Genomic DNA, 13,351 nt, shown 5'->3' with positions numbered 1-13,351 from the left:
GACACCGAGCTCGAGGGAACTCAGGCAGAGTCGACTACTCGATACTCGCTCGACAGGTCGCTCGAGCGAACTTTGGCAGATTGTGACGCTCGACCTTCGCTCGAGCCAATGTTCCAGATCACTTACAATGTAGGGTTTTGAACGCCTCATTTGATGGGAACTATAAATAGAACAGGTTAACTTCTGTTCTATGGGTGGAGAATCAGAGCAAAAACCCTAAGGGCCTCCAAGAACTTCTTAGAGCAAACTCTCCCTCATTTGTTTGATTCTCTCTTGGATAAACATTTCTTCACCACAACTCATTCAAAATCAACTCTTACTTGAGTCCATTGAATTGGACATTTTTGTTGGCCGGAAGAGTCCGGAGCTGCCGTTGATGCAGAGATTGAGAGGTTCTCGTGGGAAGCTATAGGAAGGTCAGAGTTCCGACACTACATGCGTGTAGAGATCGAGTGGGTCACTCGTGGTGTTGCAAGCCAAGTTTAGCTACTACAAAAATTTTGTGAGTGTCTCTAAATTGGTTGTAACAAACTAAAATTTCTATAGTGGATTTGAGGTGGTGCCTTACACCCGGAGTGGTTTTAGATTTTGAAGATGTTCTTCAAATGAGTTTTCACTCCGTGATCAAAATCATGTGTTGATTATTTATGTTATTTGATTCATTTATTAACTGCTTGTTTGTCTAATTTTCAAAAGGCCATAAAAATTAGATTACACCTATTCACCCCCCCTCTAGGTGTAGTGTTGGGTAGAACCACTGCTTTTTCAAAGGCTAATCTAGCGTAAATGTGCTTTCCATATTGATCACCTTCATGCCTTAATATGATATCTCCTTCTTCAAAATTGATTATGAACTAGATTTTGGATTACTCCCACGTGATTTAGCATTAATACCAAGTTCTGGGTTGGAATTAGAATATGAATTCATTGTAGATTATTGGTATTAGCCGCCTAAAGATTTATTAAATTTGGTTAGGTCATTTTTGTCCAATTCTAAACCGGTAGGTAGCAACTATATATGACCACATTTAGATAGGAAAGTCATCTCTAATTATCTCCTCATATCATTTAGTTATAAAAGAAAGAATGGCTTGAAAGCAAAAAGGAAAGCACCATCATTTTTTTAATTATTATTATTTTGAGAGTTTTGTTACGTACAAATGAATCTGCGTACCAATACTGATGCCTTTATATTCAAAATTCAAATTGTCATTATTTTTACTAAAATTTATTTTCTGACCAATCACATTGAATGGATACACGTATTGGTGCGCAGAATCGCTTACAACTAAATTTTTTCTTTTGATGGGTTTGAGTCCTTATTCAAACCTAAGAAATGCTTTACAGAAGAAGTCTTTAAACGTTTACCCTTGCCTTCTCAAACAAATTTATATAAGATAAGATAATACCACTACCATTTATTTATTATGTGGTTCTCAGCTTAGTGGTTTTTGTCATCATACCTAAATTAAGCTTTGTTAACGTTTCTTTAAAGGCCATCTGCATCATATGCACTTCGAATGCCACTAATTAATATCTACCAGAGAAGACTTCAGTAGCGAAGACTTTGACATGAAAGAGTGCGTGTAAAATGGAGTACCCATTTTCCAAAAGTGCGTTTTGATTTTCCCAAGTATTCTTTTTTGGTGTGATTTTGTTTCTCTTGTTTCTGCTCCTCATGTGATCCTAAACAATGTTTTTTTAGGCATACGGCTAATTATAGATAATTTGAATTAAAGAAGATCATATTCTCGGCTGCATAGTGCATGGTATGCAAGCTTTTGATTAATTTTGATGATTCATCTGTCTAATTGTATATTCATGTGTCGTTGGAAAGTTTGTTGCTGAAATTTGTTGCTCTTGTTTCGGTGTTAATTTATGCTTTTTAGATGGCTCATCTGTCTTGTATGTTCTGTCCCTCGAAATTGATTGAAAAAAGAAAGGTAGGTTGAAATCTGAACTGCTTAAAAACTAAACCAAAGCAAGATGCATTTTAGAAACATGCCAATGCAAAATACCCCAAACCCAATGGTCATGATCTTGGCATGAGCACATGAATTACTTGGAAACAAATATTTCTGTGCAGCCAATGGCCATTCCATGCATCACGCCGAGATTCAAGGCCAATTATAAGAAGCATTTTGAGAAACCAGACATACCAACAATCCCTGAACTCATGGCCGCCGCTACATTAATCCTGCATTTCATCTCCTTCCTTAGTCTCCATTATATTGTTGCCACCACATTATTTTTAAGTTTCATTCCAATGCTTATTCATTCTTCAACCCTAGACTCCGACATCGAAGTCCTTCGAACTGTGAAGCACTCCGTTGATTCTAGGTCTATCTCTTCGGACTCTTTCCTTGATACTTGGGATTTCAGGGTGGATCCCTGCGGAAGTACAGGCCGACACTTCCTTGGAGTCTTATGTAGTATTCCTCTCGACCATAGTCCCAGCAGGATCATAGCTATTGATCTCGATGATGTTGGATATGATGGGTTTTTGACACCATCGATCGGGAACCTAACCGAGCTCACCATTCTTAATCTGAGCAAGAACAAGTTTAGAAGAACCATACCGGAATCCATCTCCAATCTTACAAAACTCACCAAACTATCTCTCGCCGACAATTGCCTCGCCGGCACCATTCCTACAGAAATCACTTTGCTCAAGAATCTGGAATATCTAGACATGTCGGGAAACACTCTTTCTGGCTCAATTCCAACAAATATTTCTAGACTACGAAATCTCAGCTACTTACGTATGGCAAGAAACGCACTCACCGGCACAATCCCGGACCTTACCGGATTATGGCAACTAGAAACTCTAGATCTTTCTTACAACCAGCTTTATGGAAATCTGCCATATTTTCCTCTCAGATTGACAACTCTGTCTCTGAACGATAATATACTTACAGGCCACATTTCTCCGGTTAATATGCTCAGCAACCTTAGTCGGCTAGATCTAAGCCACAACCTCCTTTCAGGTATCATTGGCAAGGAAATTCTTTCATTTCCTAGGCTGGTTTACCTTAACGTTTCAAACAACCAGTTCAATGCAATAGAGGCGGCCAACTTTTCCATGGAAGAGAGACAACTTCACTTTCTTGATGCAGAAAATAACAATCTTCATGGTCTTCTGCCTGTCAATTTGACCACGATTCAGAACTTAACCGCGATTAATCTATCACGTAATGAGTTTGCTGGGCCCATACCAAGAGAATTTGGAAACAAAATAGAGCAATCATGGAGAATCCTGTACTTGGATAACAACTTTCTGTCAGGAGATCTTCCAACAGAGTTCATCACTCACTCGAAAAGGATCACGGGCAGCCTCGCAAATAACTGCCTAAAGTGTCCAGTGCACATAAAATTATGCCGTGGAGGGCAAAGGCCTGCTTCAGAATGCATTAGGTAGAGTAATGCACGGAAGCACACACGGGAAATCGTCAGATCGAAATCGTATGGGAGCATCATGAGGGAGAAGCAGGAAAGCTTGTTTCAGTTCCAACAATTAAAATAAAATCCTTGTGAATGTGGAAACCAAGCAGGAATCTTTTTTACATCCTTTCATAAATGAGGTTGAGTTATGTTAAGTACAGTAAGTTTTGTATACTCCATTGATATTATTGGTTAAATTAATTATTTTGTATTAAAAAAGAGTGATGCAAAATGACTACAAATAGAATTTTTCAATGAGGTTTTGGTATGTGGCTGATTAATTTCCGATGTTTAAATCTTACATTCCCTTCAACACAGCAAGCAAACGCTAATACATTGATGAGTTTTCTGGGAGCAAAGAACAGTCAGGCAATCCAAAATCAAGGAAATTACTATGCCTAATACCACTACTTATTACTAAAAACAGTACTGCTAATGATCAACAGGAATTATTTCTGACAACATCATGAAACGAAGCAAATCATACGAGGCAAATCCAATTAACACTAGTGTTGTCAATATGACAAATAGGAAGTGAGCGTGAGCGACAGATAGTGGTGCTTGCTCGTTGCATATATAATTCCTTACCTCTGCAGAGAGGACGACTCCCTTCATCTTCTTCACCAAGAAGATCATACGCATAATCAGGTCCAGGGCATGCATAGAAAATGTTCAGGGCGAGAAAAGAAAAAGGAGACGGGAAGGAGATGATCAGAGGGTCGATGTAGCATGAAAATGTTCAGCATTGTAAGTAAAAATGAACTAACTCAATGGATACTCCAAAATGACCATGACCAGGAAATTCAAGCAGGTATACGGGATCGATATTGAAGCAACACAATGGAAATAAATGTTGGGAATTTGGACCTCCCCAATTCACCTCCCTAAGATCTATCATTTGCAGGAATAACAAGAAAAATAGAGAAATAATAACAATACAATAAATTTACGTGGAAATTCCAAAACAAGAGAAAAACCACCATACCCAGAGAAAAAAATTCACTATGTGAAAAATTGTTACAATCACACAATTTTTTTTCTCACCATATCCACAAATCTACCTTACTAGTAAAACTTTAACTTTATATATCTTCCCCTTTTACAAAAGGTTAATAGATGAATTTAACTAAAGTCAAAAGTTATTAGATAAGCTTTCAACTGGTGCATTTAAACTAAGAGGCTAAGCCTCTTATTTATAACCTTAAAAATTTGCTCCTTCATTATTTCCCACCGGTGTGGGACTAAACAAAGGAGCAATTTAGTCAACAATTTCCACCTTGCGACTTTGACTGGTCCTATAGCCAAGCTCCACTTCGATGAAGATCTTCATAGTTTCCGCTATCATGCTTCACCATAAAAGCATACACACTCAGAATAAACCAATTCCAAGCATTTCACTTCGGCCCATGTCGAAAACAATCTTGCTAAAAATTATGATATAACTTCCACGTTTGACTTTCTTGGAAGTTCATCAGTCATCGATATGAATTTCTATCGCACCCTACATCAATACCAAACTAATGCCTGTGTGCAAACTTGTGGATCCGCTAACATTAACACATCCTCTATCACGACAATTTTGAAAATTAGCAGCATGTCATGAGGATGTACATGTCTCTTTTTAAATATCAAAATCTTCCATGGAGAGAGACATGATAACATTATCATTATTTCCAATATCTCCATTTACTGACTTGGAGCCACTTGCCGAACCTGCTCTAACTCTTAGACAATTTTTCTTGACGTGCCCAGATTGTCCACACTCCTAGCAGACTACTTTCTTTTTCATGGAGTTCTTCATCTTCCCATTTCTAACTGCTACCATCACTAAGTTCTCAAGTGGAATATTACTTCCACTATTTAGTCTTCCCTCTTCAGAAAAGATTTTACTGATAACCTCTGAAAAAATTATTTTCTCCTTCCCATGTATCAAAATAGGTTTCATGTGCTCATAGGAAGGTGGAAGAGACCAGATGAGTCTTAAGGCTTGATCCTCATCATCAATTTTAACTCCAATAGCATCTAGCTCAACAACAATGACATTGAGAACGCTTAAATGATTTGAAATAGTTGTACCTTCACTCATCCGCAATGTATGAAACTGCTCCTTCAGGTACACACGATTTGAGACTCCCTTCATCTGATACAACTTTTCAAGTTTTTCCAAAAGTTCTTTTGCCGTAGATATTCTATGCACATTTGCAAAAACATTTTTGGCCAGGCACATACGTATCGCACTTACTATTCTCAAATCCAGATTCTCCCAATCTTCATCGCTCATTTTAGATCTGCTCATTTCACCAGTCACACTAGTACTAGTGTTGACTTCAGGTATTGGTCTGCCCTTCAACGTCTTATGTAATCCTGATTGAATCAAGACATTCTTGACTTGTACTTGCCACAAGTCAAAATTGATTCTCCCATCAAATTTCTTCACCTCAAATTTGAAAAGATTTGAAATCCTACTTCTTGACATTACTTTGATGAATTTATTGTAGAAATGAATAGTACCTCACTAAATCAGTTCCCAGGAAAGATTGGAGGGTCACAATGGACACACTTGAAATTTTCAATCTCCTAGACAGAACCTCCTTAGACTGTATGTATCAACACTACCACACCAAAACTCCACTCCACAAAAAGAACCTAGTGGCTTTGATACCAATTGTTGGAAATTTGGACCTCCCAAATTCACCCCCCCTAAGATCTACCATTTGCAAGAATAACAAGAAAAATTGAGAAATAATAACAATACAAGAAATTTACGTGGAAACTCCAAAACAGGAGAAAAACCACAGACCCAAAGAAGAAAATTCACTATAGAAAAAATTATTACAATCACACAATTTTTCTCGTCACCACACCTACAAAGTTACCCCACTAGTAAAACTTTAACTTTACACCTCTTCACCTTTTACAAAAGGTTAATAGAGAAATTTAATTAAAGTCAAAAGTAACTAGATAAGTTTTCAACTGGTGCACTTAAACTAAGAGGTTAAGCCTCTTATTTATAACCTTAAAAATTTGCTCCTTCATTATTTCTCACCGGTGTGGGATTAAACAAAGGAGCAATTTAGTCAACAATAAATCCCTACATGATTAGAGAAGAAATTACCATAATCCTTTTGGTTTCTCTAATTGGCGTTGTAAATAAGAAATGTTCATTAATTAATGCATTAATGCCCAGTTATACTTGTCCTAGAATATATTTCATAGCCAGAAAAAAATCTATTTATAAATTTTATTTTTTAGATACTCAGTACACCACTGAATATGTTAAAAAATTATTGATATTTTAATTTTTTTAAAATTATAATGACTTCTACTATAAATGGTGTGTTATATATGAATACCAGCTAGTTATATATAGCAAAACTCTTCCATGTATTTGAGGGAAAAACAACTCCTTTCGTAAATAGCAAAAGTACTCTTTCATCAAAAGTCTTTATTAACTCTTTGACAGTGCAAGGTGAAACTGAGGCCGTGATCTCCCATTAATTACGAATTAACAGAAAAAGGAAATAATATATGAATTTCTTACCATTTAATTTTATCCTTAAGCTGTATTAACCGTATTATCAAAGAAAATTTTATATACTATATTACCCTCTAACTTTTATTTATTATTTATTATGATGACATTAGTAAACATCAACTTTTCACTTTTTTGAAAGAAAATTGAAAAAAATGGAAAGGTATCACGTTTAATTGTAGGGATCGACAAATCTCCTAATTAAATGCAAATTCGGAGTGTCATTTTTCCTACCAAAAAATGTAATTTTACTCTAATTTAGTATCTCAACCTAATCTTTTGGAGTGGGTTTTTAAGTGAAATGTTGTCTACCTTTCAACTCAAGTGTTCAATCGAAAAATGTTAAAAAAAAATTGTGTTCCTTTGAAAAGATAAAAAAAAGAAAAAATTGAAAAAAAAAGAGATCCGCCCAACAGCTTGTGCTTGCCGCGAAACCCAAAAATAAATGGCGAAGTTTTTGGATCGAGGACTCAGGAAGCTTTTCTTTGTGCCGGGCTGCCAACTTCAAATTGAACGGTGGTTGTGCTGTTCCCTGAAAAAAAAAAAAAAAAAACAAGGGCATTCTCAAATGGTGATGTTTTCTTTTTTTTCTCCCTCTCTCTCTCTCTCTCTCAATTTAATATGAAAAAAAACGAAATTAAAGCATTAAAATAAAAATATAAGAATGCTTAAAGGATACCTTTACTGAGTTTACGCATCCCAGCTCCCACGGCACGACTTCCGACCCCATCTTTTTCATTACATCTTTTATATATATAAGTTTTGCTATATATAAACACAGTCGTACACTAATCTGTATACTAATATTGATTTATTCATACTTAAAATTTAAATTAATATTATTTTTAATAAAATTTACTTTTTGACCAATCACATCACATTAATACACAGATTAATACATAATTATATTTATAATTATATTTTTCCTATATATACACCTTCTTTTTAAACTTTCCGAAAACCCCACATCACACTGTTGGAAGTTTTGCATTCATACCAGTGTTTTTGGTACCGTACCGTACCGGTCGGTACATTCCGTACTGGTCACCAGGCCGGTACAGGTAAGGTACATGTTTCGTACCGGCTGAAATATCGACCGTACCGGCCTGTATTTCGGCCTGCATACAGGCCTGTACCGGCCGGTATTTCGGTATTTCGGCCTTCATGTTTTTTTTTTTCATTTTTTTAAGTTATAATCTTATTTTTTTACCCCAATTCATATTAGACTATTTATAATTTATATATACATATGTATTCATGTATAATTTATTCATATATAGATTATTATTTTGAAATATAATTTATATATATATTTATATATATAATTTATTTATATATCGACTATCCCGAGACAGTACACGAAACAGTACCGGTATCGAAATATTTCGTTCCAGTGTCTTGACCGGTACGCCATCCAGTACGGTATTCAAAACATTGATTCATACCTCATTTTCAATCCACCTTTTTCCGAGCCAGACTGATGGTAAGAGAGGAAAAAGGAAATTTAAAAAAAATAAAAAAAGGTGTTAGTCCCTGCACCATTAACAGCTTTCCCTTGTCAGTTATTTTATATGTTACTTTTTTTTATTTAAATAAAAATTTTATGTGTAGTTATTTTTATATATTCTTTCATACAATATTTTAATTGATATGATTAATTATGTATTAAAAAATATATAAAAATGATTATATATATAATTATTTTTTTACTAATAGACGACCTCAAGTAGGATTAAGCAAGTCAATTTGCTATTACATTGTTAATTGCTTTCAGAGAATATTTTATAGCCGGTCTTATCAATTAGGAATCTAGGATCAGATAACATTAGCATATAAATATCAATATTTGTTTAAGTGCACCGAAAGATCACCCCCTAATATCATTTAACCAAAAGAAATTGGGCGAAGATTACGATGACCGACAAAATAAAGACAAAGCTTGACTGGTGTTAGGAAAGTAGAAGTGTAGAACTGGTACACACGGAAGAGGGAGTAATACATACGTAAATAAAGGTCCTTGCTTATAACGAGGGAGATCCTAACCTAACATGAGAATCCAAAAGACATTTCAAGTTTGATTCAGTTGCATAAAGTCCTATAGAAAATAGAATAAAAAGGAAAGAGTTAGGCAAAGTGCATGTGGTGGTTATAAATAATGCTATTAACTAATAAACCCCAAATGACGTAAGAATGGCAACATCAACCTTCAAGAAACTATGCACCCTACTCTCTTTGTTCCTGTTTGTTCATCATGTGGTTTTATCATCAAATGCTGATTCGGCTTCTGCTGAAGAAGTTATTGCTCTTCTCAAATGGAAAAATACCCTTTCAAACCAAACTCAATCTCGCCTACGTTTATGGACTTCTCTTCCCAATGCTTCTGCAAATTTAAACTACAGAATGGATCTTTGTACTTGGTTTGATATTTCTTGCAATCCTGCTGGAAGTGTTGTCAGAATGAACCTTACTAGCTCTGGCTTACAAGGTACACTTCATGGATTTTCTTTTTTTTTTTTTTCTTTTCCAAATCTCGAGTATCTTGATCTCTCTGTAAACACTTTATTTGGGAACATTCCGTGTCAAATTAGCTACCTGTCTAAACTCATTTATCTTGATTTTTCCGTTAACCTATTGTTGGGAAAAATCCCACCTGAAATTGGGCTTCTAACAAATCTAAACTGCCTCTATTTTGGTGAAAACCAGTTAAATGGATTTATTCCTGAAGAAATAGGTCACCTAAGTTCTCTAACCGAGCTTGATCTTTCCGAAAATCATTTAGAAGGTCACATCCTAGCTTCTTTAGGAAATTTGAGACATCTTACCATTCTATTTCTTTGGAAAAATAGACTTTCTGGCTCCATTCCTGAAGAAATAGGCCGCCTAAGTTCTCTAACCAGGCTTGATCTTTCCGAAAATTGTTTAGAAGGTCACATCCCAATTTCTTTACGAAATTTGAGACATCTGACCCTTTTGTGTATTTGGGAAAATAAACTTTCTGGCTCCATTCCTGAAGAAATAGGCCACCTAAATTCTCTAACAGTTCTTAGCCTTGCCGAAAACCATCTTCAAGGTCCTATTCCACATTCGTTTGCTAATTTGAGTAATTTACAAAAATTTTTTGTTCGTAATAATTGACTTTCTGGTCCCATTCCACAAGGAATCGGAGGTTCCAAGAACATGGTAAGTTTGTACCTTAACGGAAATCAATTTACTGGCTCCTTGCCAGAAAGTATTTGTCATGGTGGTTTACTTTAGAATTTTTCAATATTCAACAATGGTTTCAGAGGTCAAGTTCCGCAAAGCCTAAAAAATTGCACGAGCTTAAAGAGAGTCTTCTTGAATGGAAACCAACTCACTGGAGATATATCTCAAGTCTTTGGTGCCTATCCAAACCTGACCATCATAGATCTAAGCCACAATAACTTTTATGGAAAGATCTCAAGTAATTGGGGGCAATGTCTAAAACTAGAGACTCTGAAAATGAGTGGGAACAACAGCAGTGGTAGCATACCACTTGAGATTGGAAACTGGTTTCAACTAAATTTGCTTGATCTTTCTTTAAATCATATAGTTGGGCAAATTCCAAAGGAACTCAGAAAGTTGACTTCTCTAGAGAAGTTGTGGTTGAATGGAAATCATATCTTTGGTGCTATACCTGTCGAATTCGAGTCATTGACCAATCTCGAATTTCTAGACATATCCTCGAACCAATTGTGCAAGTCACTACCACGTAATTTTGGGAACAACTTCTCAAAATTATACCACTTGAATTTAAGCCATAACAATTTCAGTGAAGAACTTCCTATCTCACTTATAGCTTATTGCATATCTCCAAACTAGATTTAAGCTATAACTCTTTAACTGGAGAGATACCATCAGAAAGTAGCAAAATGCAAAGCTTGGAGGTGCTCAATCTCTCTCACAATCATCTTTCTGGGGTTATTCCGACTACCTTTGAAGAAATGCGTGGTTTGTCGTATGTAGATGTATCCTACAATGAGTTACGTGGCCTCATTCCCAACAGCAAAGCATTTTTAGATGCTCCCTTGGAAGCCTTGCAAGGTAATAAGGGATTGTGCAGTAACGTTAAAGGGTTGCCCCCTTGCAAACATTTATCAAAAAAAGGCCACAAAGCTGTGTTCATAATCATTTCTCCTGTTTTGGGATCACTTTTGGGTTTATTTGTTTTCTTCTTAGTTCTTCTAATTTTGCAAAGAAGAAAGAAAGATCGATATCCCCAATTAGAACAAAGCGACAAGCATGAAGGAGGATCTCTTTTTGTGTCAAGCACTTTCGATGGTAGAAAAATGTATGAAGAGATCATGAGAGCAACTGAAGCGTTCAATGACATATATTGCATTGGGGAAGGATCATCTGGAAGAACATACAAAGCAAAATTATCATCGCGTGATATGGTAGCTGTGAAGAAACTCCACCAATTACTTGACGATGAGAAAAGATCCCAAAATGCATTCTTAAATGAGATAAAGGCATTAACAGAAGTACGACATCGAAATATCATTAAACTTCATGGCTTCTGTTCGCATGCTCGACATTCATTTTTGGTTCATGAATATTTGGAAATGGGTAGTTTGACGAGAATCTTGAAGAATGAAGAAGAAGCTAAAGAATTGGAGTGGAGTAAGAGGTTGAATATTGTCAAAGGTGTGGCGTATGCCTTGTCTTACATGCATCATGATTGCTCACCACCAATAATTCATCGAGATATCAAAAGTAACATCTTGTTGGATTCTCAGTACGAGGCCCATGTTTCAGATTTTGGCACTGCTAAAATTCTAGAGCTAGATTCATCTAATTGGACTTCCCTTGCAGGCACATTCGGTTATATAGCACCAGGTAATTTATTTCGTTATCCTTTTGTTCTAAGATTAACATTGAAGTAGTGCGAAAGAGTTCAAGTTTGTTCTTTTTTTATTTTTATTTTTTTTCTTTGCAGAACTTGCTTATACAATGAAGATAACCGAAAAGTGTGATGTATATAGCTTTGGCATGTTGGCATTAGAAGTGATAATGGGAAAGTATCCGGGTGATTTCATCTCCTCAGTTGAGTCATCTGATCCATCAATTGAGATGGGTATTCAACTGAAAGATGTGTTGGACCAACGCCTTCCACTTCCAACACCCCAAGTTGAGGCTGAGCTCATAAGGGTTGCAGAGATTGCTACTGAATGCTTAAATCACCTTCCAGAATCTAGGCCGACTATGCTCATGATTTCTAAAATATTAGCAGCGGCCCAAGCCCCAATCTGTAGTCTCCAGCTAGAGCCATCTTTTTGAATGAAGTTGCACCAAGAAAGTCTTGTTTAAGAAGACTTGCTAATTATATTTAGTGTGTTGGTTCAATATTTTCTTTTTTTAATAGCATCTTTTTTGGGAGTGTTGATTTTCCTACCAAGAAATGTAATTTCAATCGATTTTACTATCTCAGCCCAATCTTTTTTAGTGTCATTTTTAAGTGAAAGTTGTGTGCTTCTCAAGTGTTCAATCGAAAAGATTAAAAAAAGGGGAAAAGAAAGAGATCCGCCCAACAACTTGTGCTTGCTGCCAAAGCTGAAATGACCAAATATTTGGACATAGAAGACTTTTTCTATGTGTCGAACTGTAACCTTGTAGCCAAATTGAATGGTGCTGGGCTTGTAAATGAAAGTGAGCCGAATTCAAATAAGAATACTCGATCTCAATTAACATGTTTATTGGTTTAAACTCAATTCAATATGCTTGTTTGAACTCAACTCGTTAATCATTAACGTTGTTCGAATTCGAGCTTGAGTTACTTGATTCAGCTTGAACTCAAGTAGCAACTCAAGTAGCTCCAGCTCAAATTTGGTTTTTCTTTTCCCTTTTAAATTCTAATTGATTAATATAAAAAACTTAAAATTTTACAAAAAATTCTAACTATTTAACCATTCAACCAAATAATTTTATGTTATGATGTACATTACATATACAAATTATAGTTAATCAATTATAGTTAATTTGGTAATTGTTTCAAGTGAATGTCTATTCACTCATTCATTTATTACTATATCAATAGGCTATAATCTATGTAACAATTAGAAAATTGATATATAACATTAATGTTATATTACATAATACATAATTATCCTAAACACACTTGGGAAACATAATAAATATATTAAATAAGGTAAACTATATATATATTAATAATATATAATTAAGTACATAAAATACAACTAATATGCAATAAATATAACATATACATATACAACACATATTACGAGCTTCGAAATGATGGTTCAAACGAGTCAAGTTGAGCTTATACAGACTTTGTTCACGAATCTAAACCGAGTAGAGCCGAGCTTATACGAGTTTTGCTAGTTTAATATTCAAATTTAT

The 13,351-nt window shown here is 35.4% G+C and overlaps 2 protein-coding genes across 2 annotated transcripts; both read left to right on the top strand.

Moving 5' to 3' along the window:
• The first annotated feature begins 1,881 nt into the window (after positions 1–1,881).
• On the top strand, positions 1,882–3,556 carry LOC122279872 (LRR receptor-like serine/threonine-protein kinase ERECTA). Its single transcript, XM_043090759.1, has one exon. It carries the CDS (start codon positions 2,054–2,056, stop codon positions 3,416–3,418), a length of 1,365 nt encoding a protein of 454 aa, XP_042946693.1. The 5' UTR covers positions 1,882–2,053; the 3' UTR covers positions 3,419–3,556.
• Positions 3,557–9,542: 5,986 nt separating this feature from the next.
• On the top strand, positions 9,543–12,384 carry LOC122279909 (MDIS1-interacting receptor like kinase 2-like). The gene is made up of 2 exons (XM_043090814.1): positions 9,543–11,830; positions 11,931–12,384. Exons 1-2 carry the CDS (start codon positions 10,864–10,866, stop codon positions 12,269–12,271), a joined length of 1,308 nt encoding a protein of 435 aa, XP_042946748.1. The 5' UTR covers positions 9,543–10,863; the 3' UTR covers positions 12,272–12,384.
• Positions 12,385–13,351: the final 967 nt, after the last annotated feature.

The sequence above is a fragment of the Carya illinoinensis genome, chromosome 10 (assembly GCF_018687715.1).
Source record: "Carya illinoinensis cultivar Pawnee chromosome 10, C.illinoinensisPawnee_v1, whole genome shotgun sequence".
Classification (NCBI taxonomy): domain Eukaryota; kingdom Viridiplantae; phylum Streptophyta; class Magnoliopsida; order Fagales; family Juglandaceae; genus Carya; species Carya illinoinensis.
Note: the sequence above shows the minus strand (reverse complement) of the source record. Positions and strands in the feature narration are given on the sequence as shown.